This window comes from Neoarius graeffei, chromosome 8, assembly GCF_027579695.1.
Source record: "Neoarius graeffei isolate fNeoGra1 chromosome 8, fNeoGra1.pri, whole genome shotgun sequence".
NCBI lineage: Eukaryota > Metazoa > Chordata > Actinopteri > Siluriformes > Ariidae > Neoarius > Neoarius graeffei.
In genome coordinates this window covers 57,373,437-57,400,258 of record NC_083576.1, presented here as the reverse complement: position 1 = coordinate 57,400,258, position 26,822 = coordinate 57,373,437, and the positions used below count along the sequence as shown (strand labels likewise).

At 41.3% G+C, this 26,822-nt stretch overlaps 1 protein-coding gene across 1 annotated transcript in view; it reads left to right on the top strand.

Annotated features, from left to right (window-relative positions):
* The window catches only part of cenpu (centromere protein U), a 55,915-nt gene that overhangs the window by 15,032 nt on the left and 14,061 nt on the right, over positions 1-26,822 (top strand). Inside the window, exons 4-6 of the mRNA XM_060927899.1 lie at positions 435-495; positions 616-717; positions 19,432-19,549. Coding sequence (XP_060783882.1) covers positions 435-495; positions 616-717; positions 19,432-19,549 — 281 coding nt within the window. The remainder of the gene's footprint in view (positions 1-434; positions 496-615; positions 718-19,431; positions 19,550-26,822) is intronic.

The window sequence follows — 26,822 nt, the reverse complement described above, 5'->3', positions numbered from 1 at the left end:
TGCTTCCGATGTACTTGCTATAGGGTCACGTTCACGGAGGCTGTCAAAAACGGTGCAAGCTTCGGCCTTGAGATGGATTCCATGTGTGACCAAATGTTTCATTAAATTTGACGTGTTCCCGCTTTTGCACGAAAATGTCCTCAAAGGTTTGTTGCACGTGGAAGTTTCAGCATCCTTTCTTGTAAAATATAACCATACTTTGGAACGTTTTGCTTGAGACATCTTGACCTTTCTGCCTGCTGGGTGTGTAGGCCTACTGAATACGGTGCTGCTGTTAACAGTGAACACCAGAGGGCGCAGCTATGTATTTTGTGGCACCGAAATTCATGTTGTATTTCGGACTGATTACTACCGTTGATGTTCGCCCCGGTGCCATACCTGTACCGAGTTTCGGTACCCAACCCTACATATGGATGTGTGTTATTTATCCTCAGACGTCTGCAGACCATCAGAGAGAGCAGTAGGAATGAAGGCAAGAAAAGAGCACAGTCCAAGGTCTCTGAGACAACTACATCTAATATTACTTTCTTTAGTCTTGTACTTGTGTGTTTGTCATTCCTTTGGTCTATCAGTTGTGTCTGTCAGCATGGAAATATGTAATGTGTGTCTACCCAGGAACCGAGCAGTGCAGGTTCAGACACCAACGCAGCTCATGCGGAAAGTCAGAGACGGCCTTCTTTGTCTTCAGAGGACTTGACTGACGAGGATGAGAACTATGTAAGTTCTTCAATTTGCAAATCATTTCGGTGTGTTTTTTCTTTCTTTAATAGAAACATTTACACTACGTTCAGACTGCAACCTGAAACGACCCATATCCGATTTGTTGTGAAATCCGATTTTTTTTGTTAGGCCGTTCACATTACCAATTATATGAGACTTGTATGCGATCTCCAATATGAACGGAAAACGACCCAAAAGTGTCCCGCATGCGCAAATTGACACGTAATAAGCACATCTATGTAATACGTAAACAAAAAAAAAGCGCACTCCAAGTTTTTTTTTTTTTTTTAAAGATATGCACCTTTATTGGATAGGACAGTGTAGAGACAGGAAACGAGCGGGAGAGAGAGACGGGGAGGGATCGGGAAATGACCTCAGGCCGGAATCGAACCCGGGTCCCCGGATTTATGGTACGGCGCCTTATCCACCTGAGCCACGACGCCCCCCACACTCTTCAAGTTTAATGATTTCTTTTTTGTTTGTTTGTTTGTTTAATTATCTGGTTAGTGTTAAAGTGTGAGGTCTCGTGTGTGTTTTTGTTTCTGAACTGAAATGAAAACGTGTAGCCTGGTAACGAGGGTTGACTCCTAAATGTCTCTCTAATTTCTATATAAGTGCACTACATGTTACTAGGAAGTAATGGATTTTTAAACTCTATATAGTGCACTCGAGCTTCAGTAGGCAGTCATTTGGGATACGGCCGCTGTATTACCAAACTCTTAATTCAGGCTTAATAATTTGCACACATTTATTTCGTCATATTAATAAACTTTTTCTATATTCTTATAAATATTTATTTAGATTTGTTTATAGCCAGCTGAATTCTGCAACTTCTCTCAGCGCTGGCTCAAGGTGCATAAACACCAGTGCAGTTTGCTATGGAGATGAGGCGAGACCTGGCGATGTGGTTTTTGTGGCGGCGGCGGAACTCACACAATAATCTGATTAATGTGGGCAGCAGACTAATGAGATCGAAGGTGTTAAATTACTGGAAATTTCCAGAACAATCTTATCCTGTAATACAGGATGGTTAAAGTTATAAATCAGTTATAGAAACTGTTTTATTTAATCAGGCTAACAGATCAACATCCAGGTCCCTACCAAATCCACCATTAGCTTGATCAATTCTATAAAAGTCTATTTAAATTCTGAAAACTGTACAAATGTTGTTGTTTTCCACCAAAGAGGCGGGATTAGCCAACGCAGAATAGTGACATTTGTCTCTTGTTGATGACGTGTAGGTCGCATGAATGCGACCTGTCCGGTCAGACTGCAGTCGCATGTGAAAATATCGGATATGCATCGGAATTAGGACCACATATCCAAGCGGCCTGGGTCGCATGTGAAAAAATCGGATCTGTGTCGTTCAGATTGTCAATAACAAATCGGATACAGGTCGCATATGGGCAAAAAAATCGGATATGGGTCGTTTCAGGGTGCAGTCTGAACGTAGTCTTAGTTAGCTGTTTTGAAGTGACATTTAGACCTAGTAAAGCGTACAAAATGTACCACCTGCTGCTCCAGTCAGCCCTTAGAACAAGTAAAACAAGCCCTGGCTCTGTGACGGATGTAGCAGCTAATGTTTTCATGACTGCATTTCCGCCAGGATAAGCAGTTACAGAAAGTGAGCCAGTGAGTTATTTCCTTTGAGTGCACATTATTTGAGAATTCAGTAGTCCCCAAGCATACACCACCGTTCAAAAGTTTGGGGTCACTTTGAAATGTCCTTATTTTTGAAAGAAAAGCACTGTTCTTTTCAATGAAGATCACTTTAAACTCATCAGAAATCCACTCTATACATTGCTAATGTGGTAAATGACTATTCTAGCTGCAAATGTCTGGTTTTTGGTGCAATATCTCCATAGGTGTATAGAGGCCCATTTCCAGCAACTCTCACTCCAGTGTTCTAATGGTACAATGTGTTTGCTCATTGCCTCAGAAGGCTAATGGATGATTAGAAAACCCTTGTACAATCATGTTAGCACAGCTGAAAACAGTTGAGCTCTTTAGAGAAGCTATAAAACTGACCTTCCTTTGAGCAGATTGAGTTTCTGGAGCATCACATTTGTGGGGTCGATTAAATGCTCAAAATGGCCAGAAAAACGTCTTGACTATATTTTCTGTTCGTTTTACAACTTATGGTGGTAAATAAAAGTGTGACTTTTCATGGAAAACACAAAATTGTCTGGGTGACCCCAAACTTTTGAACGGTCGTGTAACTACATCACTTGTTTATTGCAATGCGTCATGGGGGATAGCCGGGGTCAGTAGCCGTGCAATATAGCGGATGTCAGATTAATTTTACGTGAGCGCGATGTGAGGGGAGCAATTTTGCCGTGTTCTGTCGTGGAAGACGATGAAATTGGTGATTTTAAAGAGGTGGATAACATGTCGAGGGTTTACAGCAGGGAAATCGGAATCCAAATCAAGCTTGGCGAGAAGGTCAGACATAAGAATTCATACAACCTAGAGGTTGAGCGAGTCTACCACATTGTACAACATCAAATTTCAGAATGTCTTATCAAAACATTTTATAAATGAGTGATTTAGTTAAATAAAATTTGATATCCGTAAACATGACATTTAAAAAAAAAAAAAACTTTGGAAACCTGCTAATCTGCTGTGTCATGTTCAGTATAAATGCATTTTCTTCAGTAAATGCTGCTAGTGAAGTACACTGAACATTATACATACCTAAAAGAGAACCCTTCGTGGTTTGGGAGTTTTATCGGTCCGACAAGCTCGTTCAGCTGCCGAGTGCTTCGGTACGTTGAAAAGCAGTGTTCCCAAAAAACTTTCCTTAAAGGAACAGTCCACCGTATTTCCATAATGAAATATGCTCTTATCTGAATTGAGACGAGCTGCTCCGTACCTGTCCGAGCTTTGCGCGACCTCCCAGTCAGTCAGACGCGCTGTCACTCCTGTTAGCAATGTAGCTAGGCTCAGTATGGCCAACGGTATTTTTTGGGGCTGTAGTTAGATGCGACCAAACTCTTCCGCGTTTTTCCTGTTTACATAGGTTTATATGACCAGTGATATGAAACAAGTTCAGTTACACAAATTGAAACGTAGCGATTTTCTATGCTATGGAAAGTCCGCACTATAATGACAGGCGTACTAACACCTTCTGCGCGCTTCGGCAGCGCGTTGATACGGAGCTCAGATACGCTTGTCATTATAGTGCGGACTTTCCATAGCATAGAAAATCGCTACGCTTCAATTTGTGTAACTGAACTTGTTTCACGTCACTGGTCATATAAACCTATGTAAACAGGAAAAACGCGGAAGAGTTTGGTCGCATCTAACTACAGCCCCCAAAAATACCATTGGCCATACTGAGCCTAGCTACATTGCTAACAGGAGTGACAGCGCGTCTGACTGCGTCTGACTGACTGGGAGGTCGCGCAAAGCTCGGAGAGGTACGGAGCAGCTCGTCTCGATTCAGATAAGAGCATATTTCATTATGGAAGTACGGTGGACTGTTCCTTTAACATCAGTCATATTGTCTGACGTTGGGCAGATCTATGTCAGACATTTTCAGACCTTGTCAGACAATTTTAGCTTTGTGTAAAATGAATGAAAACAAGCAAGAAAATCAAGGACTATTGTTTATTCCACAATGTCCTATTCGACAATGTCCTTTCCAGCACATTGAAACGGTCAGTTACTGATATTTTTTGTATCAGTTTATCATTGAACACATCAAAGCTCATTTCTGAATTTCTCAAGCAGACGGTTGTTAGTTTCCTCATCCTGCTCATCAAAGCTCTCATAGCCTGCATCAAGATCAGAATCCTGCTCATAACACTCATCCAAGGTAAACAAATATGGCACGAATGCATTCGGACAGCATATCGATCGATAACGTATCTTCTCAATGAACTAAGTAGGTGGCTGCAAGAAAACTCTGTGCACCATTGATGTGTATTTAAGGTATGCAAAACCGCGTAGAGACATCGATGCATGGAGTTTTAGAATTTTGTTTAAGTTGCGATAAATATGATATTTGTGAGTGTTTTTTTTCTCGCGTTAAATTCAGGCATGTTTTAGATTTGGATGTTTATATTAGTAATTACAATAGCTATCGGTCAGGTTGACTGACGTTTGTTAATTACGTAGGGCAACTGAATTTTTTTTTGTCTGTCATGACCGGTGTCAGACGATATTTCGGGAGCACTGGAAAAGTAAAAGCCAAAGAATGCGTTTGTGTTTTACAGGCTTTGGAATATCGCTAGTTTCAGACGATGAACAGTGTTGGTTGTTATCTTCTATAACCGAAGGCCATTCCACAGACCCCTCCCCATGGTGCTGATACCTTGTTGTGGTGGGGGGGGCTTGCGTGCATCAGTGACCCCTGAGCGCTATACCGATGGGGGCGCTGCCTCTGGAAGGTTCTACCATGTTGGGCAGGTCTTGGGGATAGATGTCAGACAAAATTCAGCCCCTGGTCCTCCAGGTTGGGGGTTGGGCATGGGGTCAACAACCCCACCCTGTAAAAAAAAAAAATCAACCTGTTACAGAAACCAATACTACCGTTAACGCTATTGACGGCCCTGTTGTGGATTCGAGCCAACTATCTGGCAGTATGACCACTACTGATGAAAGCCCACAGACGGAAGTCAGAAGTGTGATAGACAGTCGACTCGGGCCTAGGACCAAGATCCGCCTGGGCACATGGAATGCATGGATTAAAGTTTTCCGTCACTACGACGGATTTCCGTCAACTGGGAGTGCTAAAGGTCAATAATGAGAAATGCAGATCCGAGGAAAAAAAAATGGAGTGGGGGGTAGGCCCATAGGTCTGACACCGATGTGATTTAGAACTTCACCAAGCTGCTGCTGTGATTTGCCTGTTGTTGAACCCTTTCTTGTGCTATGTTTGAGTATATGTAAAGGAATAAGTTGTTGTGCTAGACAGGCATAAATAAATCAGGGCTGTGAAAAATCCGCGGAATTCCGCGAATTTGGCCGCCAAAAATATAATTTTAGTAATGGCCCTGTCACACTATAGCATTTTGTTCGACGTTTGGTTGCGTTTTTAAAAATTTGAGAAACGCCGGGGAACGTCGACGTTCTTCAAATTAAGTTTCTAGGTCAACGATTTTGTAACGTTCTTATAACGCTTGGGTAACGCTCAGCCAACGTTCCCTCAGTGTCAGGCGACGTTTGTGGTCGAAAATAGCTGCAAAACCTAGCGTTCTCATAGCGTCCACAGCGCTTTGATAGCGTTATCATAGCGTTTGGGTAGCGTCTGCCTTGCGTCCAGGTAACGTTCTCGACGTTTGTCCAGTGTCTAGCTGACGTTCTCGACGTTTCCACAGCGTCTGCCTAGCGTTCCTGTAGCGTTCGAGTAACGCGTGGAGCGTTTGTGTGACGTTCCTGTTACGTTTCGCCAACCTGCGGCTGGAGGCGCAGTATAAAAGGGGGGGCTTTTGGCCAGAGTGCATCACTTCCATTTCAACCACCATTTCAACCAGGTTGTTGTGATGCATGAGAGCAGCAACAGCATACTGGTGTTTCTCTTGGTCTGTCATTGTTCTGAAGTCTTCACTCTGTGAAAGTTCCAACAGGACTGTCGGTGGCCTCTGCAAGCCCCTTTAAATATATTTCTGGCAAGTGCCTGCCAAATGCTCCTGAACGCTACCAGTAGGTTACAGGCGCGTTACAAGGATGCTACATGGACGTTACACAGACGCTGGAAAAATTCAGAACGCTGACAGACGTTAGAAAGATGTTGAAAGAGCGTTACATGAGCGTTAAGAACGCTCGGCGAACGCTGACGAACGCTGAAAAACGTTGGCGACACGCTGGACAGACGTTCGATGGACGTTACACAGGCGTTAGGCAAGCGTTACCCAAGCGCTAGGCACGCGCTGGACACTCGACCCTGATGGGCCGGCGTCCGCCTAGCGTCCAGGGAACGTCCTGACTTTCGAGTAACGTTCGAGTAACGCCCGCAAACTTTCGTGTAACGTTCCTCTAACGTGTAAGTAGCGTTTTGATAGAACGTCCTGAATTTTTGTGCACACCCAAAACTGTTTTTCACCCTCAACGTTCGCCGACGTTCCCCAACGTTTGCCGACGCTCGTCTAACTTTCTTGTAACTTTTTTCTAACGTTCTCGACGTTCCTCTGCGTTTCGCAACACGTTACTCGAACGCTGGTGAGAACGTCGTAGTGTGACAGGGCACTAAATCATCTAATTTTGCAATAACAAATTGGGGGGGAGGGGTTGTTGTCTACCGACCGCTAGTAGTCTCGTACAGCGAGTGTCACCGAGCCGGCGAGTCTGGGAACGAGCCTACCGCAAATTGTTCTTTCTGTAACGACATTGTAATTTTTTTGGTATCTTTTTTTCTTTTGCGACAATGACAGACCAGTTTACGGCATTTGTGCCATGCTTACAAACCATGGCGCGAATCTTGTGTTCTTTTCGTTTTACCATTGTGCTCTTTAAACACGCTTTCGATATCAACGGTTTTGAAAAGGAGAATTTCGCGGTATGTCCGCGTCACGGAGGGACATCGTTCAGAGGGAGGACGGCGAGACCGACGATGTCAAAAACACTGACAAGGAAAACGGCATCAAAAATCCATGGAATTGGCGATGGCTGGAGTTTAAAGCCGGTAGTGAATATCTCCATGAGCACATACGGAAGACAAAAGAACCAGGGAAAGCTTACCGCATCTTGTGCCATCAGGATGTGAAGTACGGTTCTGGTGGAAGAACACGTTTGGTTGACCATGTTAAAGGAAAAAAAACATGTGGAATTGGTGAAATTGAAGCTGCTGAACTATAGATTACCAGGTAGACCATCTTGTTCGCATTTATTATTTATGTAGTTTTAACTTATGTTATTGTTCATAATGTTCATTGTTATCATGAATATGTAATGAAAGAGAGACCAAAAGAGCAAGGAAAAGCCATATAGAAAGTCAGAAAGAAAAGAGTAGGCTTTCTAAGCTGAAGAAACTGCGAACAAAGAAAAGGAAATAAATATAAATATTGACTTGTAAATAGTTGTATATAGTTTTTGACTAGAATCTGTCTAACATGAACAAGAGACATTTTGGTATTGAATCAGTTCAAAAACAAGAACATTAGTGACTATTATTTAATAGTCAGTCTCGAATTTCCCCCTGGAAAAGACATTATGGCACCCAATGAATTGATACAAATCGACACAAGAATATGAGTGAATTTACAATATGAGGTATGTTATTGATATATTTTCATTCTTCAAGTGAACCCTTATCAGTTAAAAGGTAAATCAGTTCAAATGGTATTATTTCAACATAATAACAGTTCAAATTAAATGGCATGGTTGAGAAAATATTTGCTTTCAGGAGATGCTTCAAATCTATCAATATACACAAAATCTGTTCAGCTTCTGGGGACCTGCGGCCCCCAGACCCCCTGCTAAAATTGTTTCCTCAGATTTTGTCATTTCTATTTCACAGTCCTGATAAATAAATAAATAAAGCCTACGTTACTGTCTAGTCCCGGGGAGGCTTGGCGTAGGCCACTGATGAAACAATTTTGCTGTCCTACTACTAGGCAACTAGGTTACTTGTCTACTACTAATACTAGGCCTTTTGTAGTAGTAGTAATAATGATATTTGCCTACTGAAAGGTGATCAGGTGAAAAAGTTGAAGCCGCAGCAAGACCTTTGCTATTAAGCATGGATTAAAGTTTTCCGTCGCTACGACGGATTTCCATCAACTGGGAGCGCTAAAGGTCAATAATGAGAGTGATGCAGATCCGAGGGAAAAAAAGGGGGGGTAGGCCCATAGGTCTGACACCGATGTGATTTAGAACTTCACCAAGCTGCTGTGATTGCCTGTTGTTGAACCCTTTCTTGTGCTATGTTTGAGTATATGTAAAGGAATAAGTTGTTGCGCTAGATAGGCCTAAATAAATAAATACAGCCTCCGCTACTGTCTAGTCCCGGGGAGGCTCGGCGTAGGCCACTGATGAAACTATTTGGCTGTCCTACTACTAGGCAACTAGGTTACTTGTCTACTACTAATACTAGGCCTTTTGTAGTAGTAGTAATAATGATATTTGCCTATTGAAAGGTGATCAGGTGAAAAGTTGAAGCCGCAGCAAGACCTTTGCTATTAAGCCTTTTGTAGGCTTCGGCAGACAACGTTCTGGAAAGGCTGTGTTTTTCTTTGGTTTGATTAGCCTACGATTTAATCTTTAAACATTATGGTTTCAGCAGTTCGCTTAAACATTGGAGGCTGCAGAATCGGGCTGCAAGATTTCCCGACACTTGTTTAAGATGCCAAACTTCATAGTAAGGAGAAAATAATTCCACAGTATTTAGTGCCTCGTCAGTCTCAAAAATTAATAGTGAAGGAGCAACGGGAATTAAGTCCCAAAAAAACATCTCGTAGGCCTATATTTTACATTTTCAAAAAAGTCTGGAATTGGAAGTTGGTCAGTGGAGTGTAATGAAGTGTCTCATTCACTAAGCACAAAAGGTCAGAAAACAGTGGAGAAAACAGCGATTGCTTAAATAGGCTACTAATGGTTTACATTAGTAATTTAATGTATGTAACAAATAAATTCATTGATTAAATAGATAAAGAAGTGAATACTCCAAAGCTCAAAATTCAGGAAAGTGGCTCCAGTGTTGCAAGTGCACAAGAACAGTTATTTGAAAGTTAACCTAATGAATTTGTGCGTGCGCGTGCGATTTCATGAAGAACCGGGACAATTGGCATTCGGTGAAAGATTCACACCTATGACTCATTATATTCGCTCTCGCCAACTGTTGCTTCGTTTTCCCGATTTACACGCGTGTCTGAAGATGGAGTTTTCAGAAATCTCCACTCTGCCCAGAGTTTGCAAAAGTAGCTGTTTTCAGTGACTAAAACCTCCGTATAGGTGTGAATGAGAGGTGCAACTGAATAAATAAATATGCGTCTTTATCCGGCTACATGTAGGCTATCACTGCGCAAAGCCTCTAATGTTGAAATAGTAGTAATATTTGTTAAAATAATAGTAGGCTAATTTCCACATTAATTGGTAAAATGGCCCAAGGGATGTGATGGGGGGGGATGGCCATTTTATAAGGGGGATGATTTGAGATTTTTATTTCAGAAGGGGGATGCCTCCCCCCACATCCCCCCCTCAACTCGAGTACTGCGTATAAGGCCACCGGACATAGGCCCTTCGATTTCCATCACTAGAGTGTGTCAAATTACTTTCGGTTTTGCCAGCATGGATGCGCTTCTTTTAAATGAAGGCACAGATGTGTCAGACATCGACAAAACGGTAAAGAATAAGTGGAGATGGGCTTGGCGAAATGAAATGGGCGATAATGGCAAGCCATTTAGTTCATGGTGCAAAAAGATGAAAATGGCAGGTGTGTGCTTTTGTGTAGTTTGCCATAAAAAAAAAAGTATATGGAAGCAATGGCAAAAAACTAGATGTCTTTGGCTTCACTGCGAAGAAGCAGAAAAAGTGAACTTTCACTTTACTTTTCTTGTTTCCTGGTTTTATGTCAACAGATTTTCTTATTTTTCTTTCTGTTCCACTCTTTTGAAAGCATGGTTCAAGTTCGACTGCACTTGCACTTTTCTCTTAACCACTGTTGTGCATTACTAAAGTATTGTTGAAATAAATTTGCACTTTGCGCTGAAAACTTGATGTTTCATCATTTATAGCCAGTAATGACAATGGTAAAGTCTTGCCTTAGCTTTAGTCATTGTTAAAATTATGTAAATGTACTATAAGTAGGGTCCGAGGGGATAATGGACAACACGGCGTTTAAAAATTTGACGCATCGCTGACGTGGTAGGGGCCAACGACATGGAGCTTTTTTTTTTTTTTCAGTCAGATGATTTTTTTTTTTTGCTTTAATCCATGGGAATGTCCGCACCTTGTGCGAAACATCTAAGACGGCCCAAGTCCTACATGATGAAATTAAACACCGACGCATGAGATGGCTCGGGCATGTCTTGCATATGGACCAACAGCAGATCCCCAAAGTTGCCCTAATGTGGACACCCCCTGGAAGGCGGAAGTCTGGAAGACCTAAGACCACTTGGAGAATAACCATCACCTCTGAGCTATCTGAGTTAAATCTATCATGGGGCGAGGCACAACATCTCACTAAAGACCGTCAAAAGTGGAGGCGCTTGTTATTGGCCTTATGCCCCACTCGGAGCGAAGAGGATTAAGTAAGTAATTCTGCAGACCATGGAAATATTGCTGGGTCACAGTTTAAGTGCGTCTTTTTTCCCCCCAGAGAAATATAAGCTACAAACACTTGTCCATTTCGATTCAGTTCGAAGGTTTTCGTTGCAGATTAAACTTATCCGTTTCTTTCTTCTCGACTGGCAGCTGATAAAAGTTCAAATTAGGTGTTGTCTTTGTTATGGAGACACAGTAAGGCACACAGCAGTTTACTTTAGGCACGGTTAAAACTGGTTAGACACAACAATGCAGTGTTTAACAAAGGCGAAAGTCAACAATATAGCGGAGCTGACCCCGTTATCACCCATAATGCATTGCGGTAAACAAGCGATGATGTAGTCATGGGTTAGGGTTATTGCAAGACATTTACTTACAGTTGCAGACGTACATGTTTTGTGCACAGCAGTGTACAACGGCTGCCAAAATTCAAGCGTAAATATAAAGTCTACTGGCATTTCATTGTTGGCGTCTAAACCAGGTTAACTGATTACCGTTCTGTTAGATATTGGCATTGGGGGGCGTCGTGGCTCAGGTGGTTAAGGCGCCATACCATGAATGCGGGCGACCCGGGTTCGATTCCGGCCCGAGGTCATTTCCCGATCCCTTCCCGTCTCTCTCTCTCTCTCCCGCTCATTTCCTGTCTCTACACTGTCCTATCCAATAAAGGTGCAAAAAGCCCAAAAAAAATCTTAAAAAAAAAAAAGATATTGGCATTGAGTATCCTCATGCTACAGTATCTTTTATTTACACCATTTTGATTGTCAATTCACAATATTGTATTTATAACCACATGGATGCATATGCAGAAAAATAAAGCTTAGGTTTTGTTTGCAAAAGATTGATTTGAACATCCAAACTTCTAGTCTAAGTTAGAACAAAAAAATGCAGATCTGGCAACACTGGGAAGATTTTTAGTCAGATCTCAGCTTCTCTGAAACATGTCTGTGACAGTTCGTGTAGGTGGGTGGAGCTCAGAAGGACGGCAGGCCAGAACTGAGTTCACAAAACTCTCTTTTAGGGTGTTTTCACACTTGGTCCCTTTCAGTCATCTAACCGAACTCAGATCGATGACTCAGCATTTTTTGTGCATATGTGAACACTCCAACCGTACCCAGACCCCTTTAAAGCGAACCGAACTGAGACCACCTCAGGAGGTGGTCTCAGTACGGTTCGCTAAAAATCAACGGTACGGTTCGCCTAATCTGCGCATTGTGAACAAAAAGCGCACCGGGTTCACTTTGCCTTTTTCACTGTAATTTAACCTTCTTCGTTTGCCGTAGTTGGTCACGTGACTGTAGCAGGGAAACTCAACTTCCTTTTGGAATTTACCACAGCCGCTTTACAGTTCTCTGAACTTACTGACTGACGAGTTGGCCACAATAATATAACTATATTTTATTATATATATATATATATATATATATATATATATATATATATATATATATATATAATATAATAAATTTATTTTCCTTAATCCACACTATTTTGATCAAAGAATACAGCAGGGCAAGCATGGCAGCAGACATTTTGATTCAAGAGAAAATTACCCAGAATTCCGTGCACTGGGGGGGTCTGAGGGCTCTAGAGGACCTGGTGTGAACAGAAAGAGGACTTGAGGCCCCATCAAAGCTTAACTGGACCAGAAAGAGAACCCAGTCCTCTTTGTAATAAATTCACAGTGTGAACACAAAAAGAACCGAGTTCTTTTTCTGTTGGTCCACTTAAAGAGGACTGAGTCTGGTTCCTTTAAAGGGGACCAGGTGTGAAAACACCCTTATTCAGCTTTTCAGCTTCTATACTCTCACACACGCACACACATCAGTCGTCTGGTTGGGGAGAGAGCTCCCTCTGCTCTCGCTCTCTCTTCTTAAATAGGGCGCGGTCACTGGGGAAGACACACAAACACATTAATTAACGTCAGGTGCAGTGCTTCTGCCACTTACCTTTCCTGACTCCGCCCTCCGGTCACAGACTGATGCTTGACCACGCCCCCGCTGCCACAGTGTCATGTCTATACAAAGTCCCAGAAAATCTTGGACGAACATGGCTACGTTGTTGACGGGGGGGATACAAACAGGACTGGAAAGCCTTCAGCCAAGTTGGAAGATGAGGCTGAGTGTATCAAGTTCTGTGCTCACTCTAGGACTCAAATTGTTTTAGCGAAAAGTGCTAAAGACTCAAATTTTTCTTTAGCAATTTGCAATTTCGCTTGGCAAGAAATGCTAAAAGAACAATTTTCTTTTTAGTAAAGTAATTTTTTTAGCAAGATATGTTATACTTCTAAATGTTTCTTGCACTGACATAATATTGAAAAATGAATTGTTATTGTAGTTAGTGATGCAGTGCAGAGCACGCATCACTATTGTTCTACTATGTGTTTCTTCTTCTTCTTCATCTTCCGTACAAATTTTGATTGCGAATAACTCAATAACCGTGCATCGCACACAGGCAAGCCATATACCAAAACGTGCGGCTCGCTCGGACTCGGTGTGCTATTTGCTCCTCAAAATTTTGTTTTTTCGCGACATAGTCGCGAAAAAACCACACACAATTTCCCATTCATTTCAATGGAATTTTTGGAAAACTACACACAACCCCCGTCTGCGTCTCCATAGCAACCCCTAAACGTTGTGAAATTTTGCACACTGTTTCTTCACACACTCAAGGTTCGTCTCAGCAAGTTCCAAGTCACCAACTTAAACTCTCTAGCGCCACCAACAGCTCAAAGTCGCGGGTGCAAGTTGCCGGTACGTTTCTGCTTGTAACCTTTGAACCGTCGGTCCGATTTTCAAAAACTTGGTGTCCCTGGAATCCTTGGGCCGAGCCAATTCCAGCGCACCCTGTGACGTCATTTTCCGCCCGGAAAATTTTCCCGCCATATTGATTTTTGTGCAAATCAATTAAAATGCTTCTCCTCCCTCAATTTTTGACCAATTTCTCCCAAACTTGGTACATGGCAACTTTGGACTAAGCTCCACAGGACACTTACCCGGTGTTCAGATTTTCATAAGCGTTTGGCCGTGGCAGCCAATCAAAATTGCGCCAGCAGCTCAAAGTCGCAGGTATATTTCTGCTTGTAGCTTTTGCACCGTTAGTCCAATTTTCAAAAGCTTGCTATCCCTGGAATCCTTGGCCCATGACGAATCCAGCGCCCCCTACGACGTCATTTTCAACCCAGAAAGTTTTCCCGCTGTTTTGAGTTTTGTGAAAATCAATCATCATGCTTCTCCTCCCTCAATTTTTCACCAATTTCTCCCAAACTTGGTAGATGGCTACGTTGGACTAAGCTCCACAAGACACTTGCCCGGTGTTTAGAGTTTCATAAGCGTTTGGCCGTGGCAGCCAATCAAAATTGGCTGCGCAGACGTGAAACAGGAAGTGTGCTCATATCTCGGCCGCCCTTTGGCGTACCTTAACGAAACTTCGCGGCATTATGCCGCACCCCTCCACAAAGGCCCACAAAAAAATTGGGACAGATTGGCCGCTAGGGGGCGCTATACCTAGGGACAATGCCTTTTGCCTCATATCTCATGCTGCCTTTTGGGTGGTGCTTTCACCTAGAGGCGTGGCTACGCGCGCTGCATCACTCTCGCAATTTCCCCCAGGGGAATTGTCTAGTTTGTTGGTGTTTCAGTAGTGTTTGCAAGCTTGTTTCCTGCCTTTGTCTTTCCATGTACTTGATTTATGTTCATAGCATGCTTATTTATTCTTGAATCCTCTTATTTTGATCATTTCATCAACTGTATATATGTAATGAAATTGTGTGTTTAATTTAACCCACTTAATCTGGTTTACGGAGTCCATATTTTTCATTATAATTATATCTAACATCTGGTGTGATGTGCTTTGCATTCTTTGCTATCTATGCACCTTTTAGCCCTTATGCCGCTTTTCCACTACAAACGCGGCTGAGTTGGGCTGAGCCGTGCTGTGCTGAGTCGAGCTGAGTGGGGCTGTTGGAGTTGCATTTCGACTACAACCGCGCTGAACCGTGCTGGCTGGAAGTGGGTGGACACATTGGGTGGAGTTAGCAAAAGTGGGTGGACGTCACGTGATGTCGTTAAGCAGCGCAAACAGTGACATCAGTGAGCTTTTAAGTGGTAGTCTCACGACCCGGATAGTAAACAATAAACATGGAGGACATGGAGTCGTTAGTGTTGCTGGTCTTGGTGCTGTGGCTTGTTGTCACCGACAACGCCAACAGATACTGGCAAGAGCGTATAGATGAGGCGAGGCGCATAAGGCTTCCGAAATTCTCGTAATTCATAATTATTCTTCTTCCGGGTTTACGGTGTTTACAGATCCCAGCGTGCTTGCGGGGCATGTGTGGGCATGTGAGGACACTCCTCCTCACCAATCAGTGCACAGGGGAGTGTCTGCTCACGCCCCCAGCCTCACTTGGCTCGGTTTGGCTCGCTTCAGCCCCACTCCAAAACCGTGCGAGTTTTAGGGGGTAAGCAGGGCTGAACCGAGCTGAGTCGTGCTGTTCTTTGGTAGTCGAAACGCGAGCCATGTCGGGCTGAAGTGAGCTGAAGCGAGCTGAAGTGAGCTGAAAAAGGGTAGTGGAAAAGGGCCATTAGTCACCCTCTGTAGTATGCTGACTGGCCTGTGTGGGTGTGTATGTGTATAATTGGGATCCGTGTGTGTGTGTTTAGGGGGAGGGGGGTGTCTTTATGGGTAGGATGAAGGGAGCTCAGGGAGTTAAAATCAATGGTTGTTTCTTATAAATTAATCTCATAACCCAAATATAACGATATTCACCATTAATTTCTCAAGTGAAACTTGCAGTCAAAACTTTGAACCATGTGCGTCAAAACGCTCTGAAAACAAGGTACACTTGGTCGATATATCCTGGTTCATCTGTGAGTTCTTCCAAAGTTCTGTCAGGGTTGATATGTAGAAAATACGTCTTTAGAATGGTTATATTGTGTTTTTATCCTTAACTGAGAAAGCTAACAGAATATTCTAATATGTTCTCGCTTTTTAGGTAAGTTTTTGTCATACGTAAAGTCGGATAATTTATTTTAAACAAACCTCGCTATAATCTTGTTCACTAATGAGCGAGAATTGGCGACATTATCAGCGCAACTCGGAAATCGATCATTTTATATGTAAGGTCCGATGCTATTGGAAGACATCATTTGCGGTCAACCAATAAGAAGCTTCGAAACTCGGGGGCGTTGGTTATAAATCAAAACATCGAAGATGGACACGAAAGGTAGGGCCTGAATTTCATTTTTCAGAATGGGGGGGAATTCCCCCCCTCAGTGACTCAAATGGGGGGGATTTACACAGTTTGTGGGGAACGCTACTTGTGGGCTTAAATAGCTTAGGTCTTACCTTCTGCCACTACTCAGATTGAAGATCTCTACAGTATGTAACCTTTTGTCACCATTTGAGGTATCCTTTTTAGTAGACTTTTCATTTTGATATCTCCAAATTTGGATAACATTGTCAGACAAAGGGTGGATAAATGCAAGTATTATTCCCAACAGCCGTCTAAGATATGGACTGTTCAGTTTCGGGTGGAGGGTAGAAAACCACCACAAAATGAAAGAGATCCTTTACAGCATGACATTGCTGACTGACTGTTATGCCATCAAACACCAATAGCCTTTTTCTAGCAGTGCGAGTAAGGCTCTAGGAAGAGTTTGGAAGGCTGTGTGCCTTTTAGTTAAGCTAATTTTACAACCTCCTTAGTGTTGCTTTACACAGCTGCTTCTTCCTCATCTTCATGCACTATTCTTTAAGTGTCACTGCTTCGTTTAATTATCTCATCTCATCTCATTATCTCTAGCCGCTTTATCCTTCTACAGGGTCGCAGGCAAGCTGGAGCCTATCCCAGCTGACTACGGGCGAAAGGCGGGGTACACCCTGGACAAGTCGCCAGGTCATCACAGGGCTGACACATAGACACAGACAACCATTCACACTCACATTCGCACCTACGGTCAATTTAGAGTCACCAGTTAACCTAACCTGCATGTCTTTGGACTGTGGGGGAAACCGGAGCACCCGGAGGAAACCCACGCGGACACGGGGAGAACGTGCAAACTCCACACAGAAAGGCCCTCGCCGGCCCCGGGGCTCGAACCCAGGACCTTCTTGCTGTGAGGCGACAGCGCTAACCACTACACCACCGTGCCGCCTCGTTTAATTCTAAAAAAAGAAAAAAATCAGTCTGTTCTTAATAGCGCTCAATGAATTTATTGACACAACAAGTCTAACTTAAAATCTAACTTAAACCAGTCTGCTGACTTTTCAGGATTCTCTTAACTATGTGTTATTTGTCTCTTCTTTTAGTGGCCATCTCTTTAATCAGTGACCTTTGCTTTTTCCTTTTATAACATTTTTATATCTTTTTTTTATCAACTCTTATATCATTTTTCTATTCTCATGTTTGATCTGATCATCCCTGTCCTCTGTTTAATGTCTACAATTAAAATAAGAAAACACTATCAAACTGTTCTTAACACTGAATGAATTTGCAAACTTTGTTTCAGTCCACATATAGAACGTTAACATGACAACAGTCTTTGTTGACTTTTCAGGATTCTCTTATACCATATAGCCCTGTCTCCTGTGTCATATGCCATCTGTAATTTAAAAAAAATCAAATTGTTCTCAACACTGAACAATTCATCTTCGCTGAGTGCAGGATTCTTGTACATATGTAGTCTTTCCTACTCTTTCTCCTAGTGGTCATCCCTTTTGTCAGCATCAGTGTCCTTTGCTTTTCCTTGTAAATACTTTTTTCTTGTAGCCATGCTCTGATCTAATCCCCTTCGCAACGTCGATGTTAACGTTAGCTGTCTCGTCCTGTGTATTCTCAACGGTATCACTCACACTGCTATTACCACCATCAGATTCAGGAGTTTTCCTCTTAGCAGGGGAAACTTTTGCCACTGCACTTGTATGTTTTAGCCAGCGGTCCATGTGTTTTACAGCGAAAGTCCGAGAGAGGAAGAGTGCGCGTGCTGTATGCGTGTGTGTGTGTGTGAACTGTCTGTGTCTGCTGTTTTTTTTCTGAGTAGGCTACGGGGGGAGAGGGGGGTCAGTCAGTAAAAGGAGGGTTCAATTCAAGTAACCTTAAGAACAGAAGGTAGTCGCGCATTTACACTGATCCATTATTAGATTGACGTTGTCAGGCAATGCAGTAATGTGTGCGGGAATCTCTCGCGTTAGAATCGTTAAAGGTGCGGGAATTAAAAAAAATATGCGCGATACCCGCAATCCCGCGCCCAAATTCAGGCCCTGAAAGGTACCGTTTATCTTGAGAAATCGCAATTGTTTGATGGATTTTGCTTAAACTTTAAATGACTTTCGCATAAAATGCGAATACAGATGATTTTCTTTTCGCAAATTGGAATAAAACTTCGCAATTTGCGGACGTGCGAGCGGCTAGCGTGAGCCCAGCAAGTTGACGGATGGCTATAACTTTTTTTTTAAATGGCAAAAATAATACAGGTTTAGTCGTTGAAAACAACTATTGTACATGATTGTGTAAATATATTTTGCCGTTGAATTTTTCAGATAATGCAGATTTTTACGGGAAATGCAATTACAATACATGTTTAACTTGGCAGCTGAATTTGAATAAAATCCATAAAGTGTTTCCACAGACCAAAGTTTTGAAAGGTTTGTTAGGACAATAAAATGTGACCTCTGATTTTGAGCATTAAATCAGTAGTGTTTCTTGCTTTTATGTCATTTTCAGGGTTCTAACTAAATATCAGCGGAGTGGCACCAGTCATAGTGGCTGGGGGTTCGGGGGCTGCCTTAGGCCCCGGAAAGCTCAGGGGTTCTACATGCTTGGAGATGCATTCTAATGCATTTCCTGGCACTTGCAGACCTCCTTTAAAGTCACTCTTTTTTAGTAATATTAATGAGCTTATTTATTTATTTATTTATCAACCAAAGGTTGCTGTGATTGTTTTTGATTGAAGACTTATATTCAACTATATTAGTGACATTTATGGAATAAGAATAAAACAACCAGTTGATCTTCACTAAGTGTCAGCTTTATTTTCAGCTTCAGCCATTCAATTACAATACATGACTATCCAGAGCTAACTCGGGGACCGGCACGTACATGGCGTAAGCACCTTTTAACACGGATGGCACTTTATCGCGAACACATCAGAAGGAAGGAGGTCAACCAGACTAGCATGATCAGTGACAATCTCCACACGGAGCTACTCGGGCAGCTATGCGCTGGGCGCTTACGTGGATGGGGAGAGGAGCATGTCCGAATGTAGAACGTTCGCATGGCGGCGTGCCATCACCGCCACGTAGGGAGAGCCAGAGAAAATTAAACAAAAGGCCATGTTTTCAAGATTGTCAACATAGTTTAGCGGCAACTTTTACAGGCGTTTCAGCAATATTGTGGGCGTAGCTGTGAGGAAACATTGCATCAGTCTGATACGCTGAAAAGGCCTAGTCAGAACCCTGATTTTAAACCTTGTGCCCATAATCATTTTTGACTCCGTTATTTGACCGCAGTACCCGAGCAACGAGAAACATAAGGCATCCTGCTTGCGTCTCTCGAGACCAGAGTCTTCATCCAGTCAGCCACAGAGAGGTCAGAAACGGAAGAGGAAATCTTCATCTGGAGCCTCAGGTAAAATTGACCCTCCACTCACACAACTGAAGCATAGGTTACAACTTGACTAGGCTCACAGGGCCAGGCGTCATCTCTAATGAGAAATACGAGTGCTTGGAGTAAGGTCGCTACAGTGTCATGGTTAGTCAGTTTCTAAGGGATAATGTACAGTGAGCTGGTCTTTATTGCGAAATAAACCCCAAAAGGGGGATCAGGACCCTGACGGAGATTTCACGAATCACTCTGAAGGGGTTTATTTCACAATAATGAGCAGCTCGCTGTACATTATTCCACTTATTACATGCTTACTTACTAAAGAAATCAACCATTTGAATCAAAATAGTCATTTAAAAATTATTTTATTGATTTTGAGTTATTTTACTGATGTTGAAGATCCATAGCCAGTCAAACCAATGAATGACCAATTGCAATTGAGTATTCTACAAAGCTGTGTTATAGAGCCATTCCACTGAATGGGTGCCATTTCCGTCCCTAGAAAATTATATGTATAAATGCACATAAAAATGTGCTTTAAAATAAATTTCTTTATTACGCAGAATGTCCTGCACATTGATCTGATTTCAAATTTAAGATACATAATTGTAAGGATTAATAAAAACTACCTAAAACACTGAAAAATAGCATGTGTTACCTGTCCCCGCACTCTATACTTAACTATGAAATATTATGATTAAAATCCTTCAGAAGCAGTATTTCTTTTGCACTGTTGTGTGACTCCATATCCTATCCATGGTTTAAATCTATTTTTTTCATAAGAAATCCACAATATCTTAGTTAAAATACACATTTTAGTCGTGTCCCTGGGTTTTCACTCATAGACTGGTACCAAAATCCAGAATTGTGACACCCAAAGGCATTTTTGAGACAAAGTCGGCAAACAGTCTTATTTTGTCAATTTGGGTGTGCCGAATTCAAATCTGCAATATGCCGAGCTCTATCTGACCTCTGTTGACCTCTAGAGGTCATTGAACTTTGGGCCTGTAAACGTCTCAGCTGAACCCAGTTTCTCAGCTTTCTAAGGAATGAAATGTACTAAAATGATTAATGAAGTTAGCAAATGGCCTTGTTTGTTAAATGTTTGGGTGCTGAATTCATTTTTCATTTGTAAAACGACATATGACCTCTGATAACCGGCATTTTTAAACTGACTTTACTCCCCCAAAAAGAATATGAACAGACAAAAAACAAATAGAAAGGAACAAATACAACATTAAATGCCAGTCCATGTGACTTACTTTTCACAATGAGAATGCCTAGGCGATCACCTTACATAACATTGCATTACATTTAGCGGTTATTGTTTATACAAAGCTACTGAAAAAAGGACAGATTCAGCAGCATACAAAATGTGGGGGCATACAGGGTATACAGGTTAATCAGGGTTAGTATATATGAGAGTTTTTTTCTTTGTTGTTTGTTTTTTGTAAAGGCTTTACCCCGTTTAAAACAAACAACAAAGAAAAAAACTCTCATATATACTAACCCTGATTAACCTGTATACCCTGTATGCCCCCACATTTTGTATGCTGCTGAATCTGTCCTTTTTTCAGTAGCTTTGTATAAACAATAACCGCTAAATGTAATGCAATGTTATGTAAGGTGATCGCCTAGGCATTCTCATTGTGAAAAGTAAGTCACATGGACTGGCATTTAATGTTGTATTTGTTCCTTTCTATTTGTTTTTTGTCTGTTCATATTCTTTTTGGGGGAGTAAAGTCAGTTTAAAAATGCCGGTTATCAGAGGTCATATGTCGTTTTACAAATGAAAAATGAATTCAGCACCCAAACATTTAACAAACAAGGCCATTTGCTAACTTCATTAATCATTTTAGTACATTTCATTCCTTAGAAAGCTGAGAAACTGGGTTCAGCTGAGACGTTTACAGGCCCAAAGTTCAATGACCTCTCGAGGTCAGCAGAGGTCAGATAGAGCTCGGCATATTGCAGATTTGAATTCGGCACACCCAAATTGACAAAATAAGACTGTTTGCCGACTTTGTCTCAAAAATGCCTTTAACTCCTTAAATAAGCACGTTTTTGAATTTTGGTACCAGTCTATCAGTCCTGTTACCCAAACATATTACCCCATCTGACAAATTTGGAACATTCCATAAATCACATGCTCAACAGGAAGTTACATCAGTTGTGTCTTCTGAAGGCCATGGGAATACCAAAAGTTAGTTCTCTCATTTACTTTTCTGTATATTTGATGATTTTTTTTAACTTTGATTGATAAGGTCAATGTCAACATACTGTCCTGTTACTTAAATTATTTCTTAGATGATATTTGTTTATTTTAAAAATACAGATTTTTGGTAAATCACTAGAATGTACTAAGTGTGGTCATGCTATTAGCGATGACGCCATGTGGCTTAATTCCATGTATTAGCTAATCCTAGGCTAAAAACTCAGTCCTGTTACTGACTGAAAAAAATGCAGCCATCTTTGACTTCCAAACCTTGTAACATAGCCTGAGGTTGACCAATACACGTTTTGAATAGTTAAATGTGTGTTGTTATAATCAGTGTTGAAAAGATATAACAAATTAAGTTTAATTTGGGAGTGGTACAACAAGCAAATGGCACCCATTTGGTGGAATGTCCCTATAAATATTTATAATGAGAAAATGATAAATACTGGAGATTTTATAGAATTATTTTTTTTTATTTTGTTTAAATAAAAGGCCTTCTTAATAATATATCTCGGTAAAGATTGTGAGGAGAGGTTTATGCCTCTGCCACCGTAAGGTGCAGGAGGCATTATGTTTTCGGGTTGTCCGTGCATGCGTCCGTCCATCCGTGTGTGCGTCCGTCCCGAAACCTTGTGAACGCGATATCTCAAAGGCTAATGAAAGGAATTTCACCAAACTTTCACCATTTGTGCGCTTTGGGACAAACATGAACTGATTAGATTTTGAGATCAAAAGGTCTAAATTCAAGGTCACTGTGAGGTCAAATGTCTGTCCGAAAACCTTGTGAACACAATATCTCCAAGGCTAATACAAATAATTTCACCAGGTCAAGATTACTGTGAGGTCAAATGTCCATCCCCAAATCACAACTTAATAAGGCGTGTAGTCTACCGGGCGGAGGCATCCCCATTGACACCGTTGGCGTCGAGTTCTATCTAGTCTTCAGTATAAACGTTCCAGGAAATGGTCTTTTCTGTTGTCTCTCGGGTTTAAAATGCAGCACAATAAAATATAAAGGACTTTATAAAGTGCTTGTCGGAGAAGTGATATTCCAGTTATTGGAGGCAAGTTGAGTTCCTAGAGCAGCTAGAGCCTGCATACATGTTATGATTATGCAACCTACTAATGATTAAGCCCTACACCAAGCACTTGTAATAAATATTGTATTAAGACGAGGGGTATGTAGAAGGGGTGCGGGTGGGTTTTTTGTTTTGTTTTTTTTAATTAAATGATGGGATCGCTTATCCCATCATAATTACAACAGACATCCTCAGGTTGCATTGCTTAACAGTCTGGAAAACTTCTCATTCTCATTATCTCTAGCCGCTTTATCCTTCTACAGGGTCGCAGGCAAGCTGGAGCCTATCCCAGCTGACTACGGGCGAAAGGCGGGGTACACCCTGGACAAGTCACCAGGTCATCACAGGGCCGACACATAGACACAGACAACCATTCACACTCACATTCACACCTACGGTCAATTTAGAGTCACCAGTTAACCTAACCTGCATGTCTTTGGACTGTGGGGGAAACCGGAGCACCCGGAGGAAACCCACGCGGACACGGGGAGAACATGCAAACTCCGCACAGAAAGGCCCTCGCCGGCCCCGGGGCTCGAACCCGGACCTTCTTGCTGTGAGGCAACAGTGCTAACCACTACACCACCGTGCCGCCCTCTGGAAAACTTATCCCACTGAAATCAGAACAGTTAGGGGAGTTGCTCTGTTCATTTCTGTGTTTTTTTTTTTTTTTTTTTTTTGTTATACATACACAAGCATGTAGAAATATTTCATAATATTACATTAGTCATTTAGCAGGTGCTCTTATCTAGAGTGACATACAGCATACCCAGAGCTGCCTGGGGTTAGGTGCCTTGCTCAAGGACACTTCAGCCATTCCTGCTGGTCTAAGGAATCGAACCAGCAACCTTTTGGTCCCAAAGCTGCTTCTCTAACCATTAGGCCATGACTATATTAGACTTTCCTTTCATTTTCACCATTGGCATGCGTGTTTTTAAATGGTTGTTTAGTACCAGGATATTTTTAGATTAGTTTTTCACACCATGGAAAGTTCGAAATCTTAGTGGTGAAAACAGAAGTAAGCCACTCTACAGGGATTTCCCCTTTAAAATCCACCTCAGTTTCCCGTAATCTGAAAGAGTAACTACAGCTGAAGCAGGCTGGATCTTCAAAATCAGTGTTTATTGTATAAATGTTTACTTTGTACTGCACATACTTTACCTTCCAAACATAGGAAACTGAGGTTATTGTTCACAATAGTTTTTACTTACAGGCTATCAGGCCCCTAAACATCCTGTAGACAGCTCATTCCCATTTCCCATTTCCACTTGGTCACTTTATTCATGGACGCTACTTTTTACACCAACTTTAGTGCAATACTTGGAGCATTTCTTTCTTTGTCTTTCACTATTTGTGTATATTTACTGTATGCTTTGTTTATTGTATGCTATTCTGCCTTGTGTGTGGGTGTTTTTAGAGACCATGTCTGACCCTGTGAGATTCCTATGCAACTTAATTTCCTTAAACAAATCCTGAGTAAATAAATAAATAAAATACCCAGCATCCAAAGGAAACAGGTTTTGAAACTATAAATGAGTTGCTTATTACAGTGACACCCTATGCGGATGATACGCAGTTGTACATGGCATTCAAGCCTGACGATATTGCCAGTCAAACTGATGCAGTCACATCGATGCAAAACGCAATTGATGACATCAAAAAATGGATGCTTGCGGACAAACTCAAATTGAACGATGGGAAATCCGAATTTATAATTATCGGTACAAGGCAGCAACTTGCTAAAGTCAGCGTTGAGCCTCTCCGGGTAGGTGACACCCATTGAATACCATTGAGTGAAGTAAGAAATCTAGGATGTTGGTTTGATTTTGAGCTAAGTTTAAACTCCTACATAAATAAACTCTGTCAAGCTGCATTCTACTATATATATATATATATAATATATATATATATATAATATATGAGTGATTCCACGCTTATGGGTACTGAAATGGGGACATGAACTTTATTTTTAAAAATTCACCTAAAACCATTTCTTTTTTTTACCATCAGGTCACAAAACATGTAATCTTTAATGAATGATATGTTAAAAGATAACTTTAATTTTCTGAGATGTAATAAAAACATATTTATATGCCAAAGTCAGAACGTAACAGAAGTGTTGTGGACATATATATTCTCAATTTTAACAATGTAGAATTACTTTTTGAAACATAGGAAGGTGATGTTTTAGCAAATATAATTAATAAACATGTGTAGTAGAATAAACATACACATTCTTTCAATAAGATTAACATGGTATATAGCTAGATTGTAATTAATTTGTAACAGACGCGAGATGGACAATCGTAACAGAAGTAATGTAACAGACATCATTTTGGAACTCATAGGCTTGACTTTGGCATATAAATATGTTTTTATTACATCTCAGAAAATTAAAGTTATCTTTTAACATATCATTCATTAAAGATTACATGTTTTGTGACCTGATGGTAAAAAAAGAAATGGTTTTAGGTGAATAAGTTTATGTCCCCATTTCAGTACCCATAAGCGTGGAATCACTCGTGTGTGTGTGTATGTATATGTGTATATATATATATATATATATATATATATATATATATATATATATACAGGTAGTCGTTGACTTACGACTGCGTTTGGTTACGACTGACCGGTTGTAAACTGATCTGGTTGTAAGTCGGCCTATGTTAAATGAACGTAAGTATATTGTGATGTGTAATGATATTGTAATATTCTTAAAGTCTTATTTTATCAGCATTTTCTTATTTCATGGCCTTGGCTCATTATTTGGTTTAAGTCAAACACTGCATACTACACTGCGTACAGTACAACTCGTTTAATATGTGCAAATCAAAAAATACGAAATACAGGTGTGAAAAATAGAAAAAATTTTAGTTTGAAACATACCAAAATACAAATGCAAAACATAGCAAAATACAAAACTTGGTGACCGCTGGCATCACTGGTGCTTGGCTGTGGGTCGTCTACATCGTCGTCAGCTGTTGCAGCGCTCGGGCTGGCGGGAGCATTTGCTCGTTTCATAAACCAGGAGCTGGGGCGGAAACTGTATGACGGAGTGCGCGAGAGAGACTGCGCATGTGCCTGGAGCTGGGGCGGAAACTGTTGTACGCGGCGAGAGGCACTGCCGGGAGCTGGGGCGGAAACTGTCGTATGCTCAGCTAGCTCAGCTGGGAAACACTTGCCAGTCATAACCAGATGGTCGTAAAGTCGATTGGTCGTAAGTCGCATAGGTCATAAGTCGACGACTACCTGTATATATAAACATTAGAAGAATAAGGAAATGTTTAAGTCAGGATGGTGCAAAGACCTTAGTTAGTGAATGCACTGATAACCAGTCATTTAGACTGGTAATAGTTTTTTCTCCAATAGTTTAGAATACGTAATAGTTTCCTCTACAGACTACCCGTGACTCGTCTACAAAAGCTGCAAAGGGCTCAAAATACGCCGGCTAGGCTTATTTGTAACATTTTGTGTTTTCACCACATTACGCCAGTGCTAGTAGATTTACATTGGTTGGCCATTAAATTTTGTATTGATTTTGAGATATTGTTAATAACTTATACATGGCCTAGCCCCAGACTGTATATTAGAAGTCAGTGCTCTTAGAACTCCATCACGTTATAGCCTAAGGTCTAATAGTGAACTATTATTCCAGCCACCAAGAGTTAAAACACTCACTACATTGGGTGACCGCGCTTTTTTTTTTGTATCTGTGGCGCCCAAACTATGGAACAAATTACTTAGGGAGCTTGATAACGCAGGATCTGAAGACACATTTTTAAGAAATTACTTAAGACTTATCTTTTTTTAAAGTGAATTGAATGTTCCTAAACCACACTTATTTCCTTGTACAAAGCAACAGTCATGTTGATTGACCATGTGTTTTCAAATCATAGCTGATCCAAAAGGCCATAAATTAATGGAAAATCAGTAAAATCAGCCAATTGTCACGGAATCTGCCAAGACTGAACCGGAGGATCCTGAAGGGGTGCGTGAC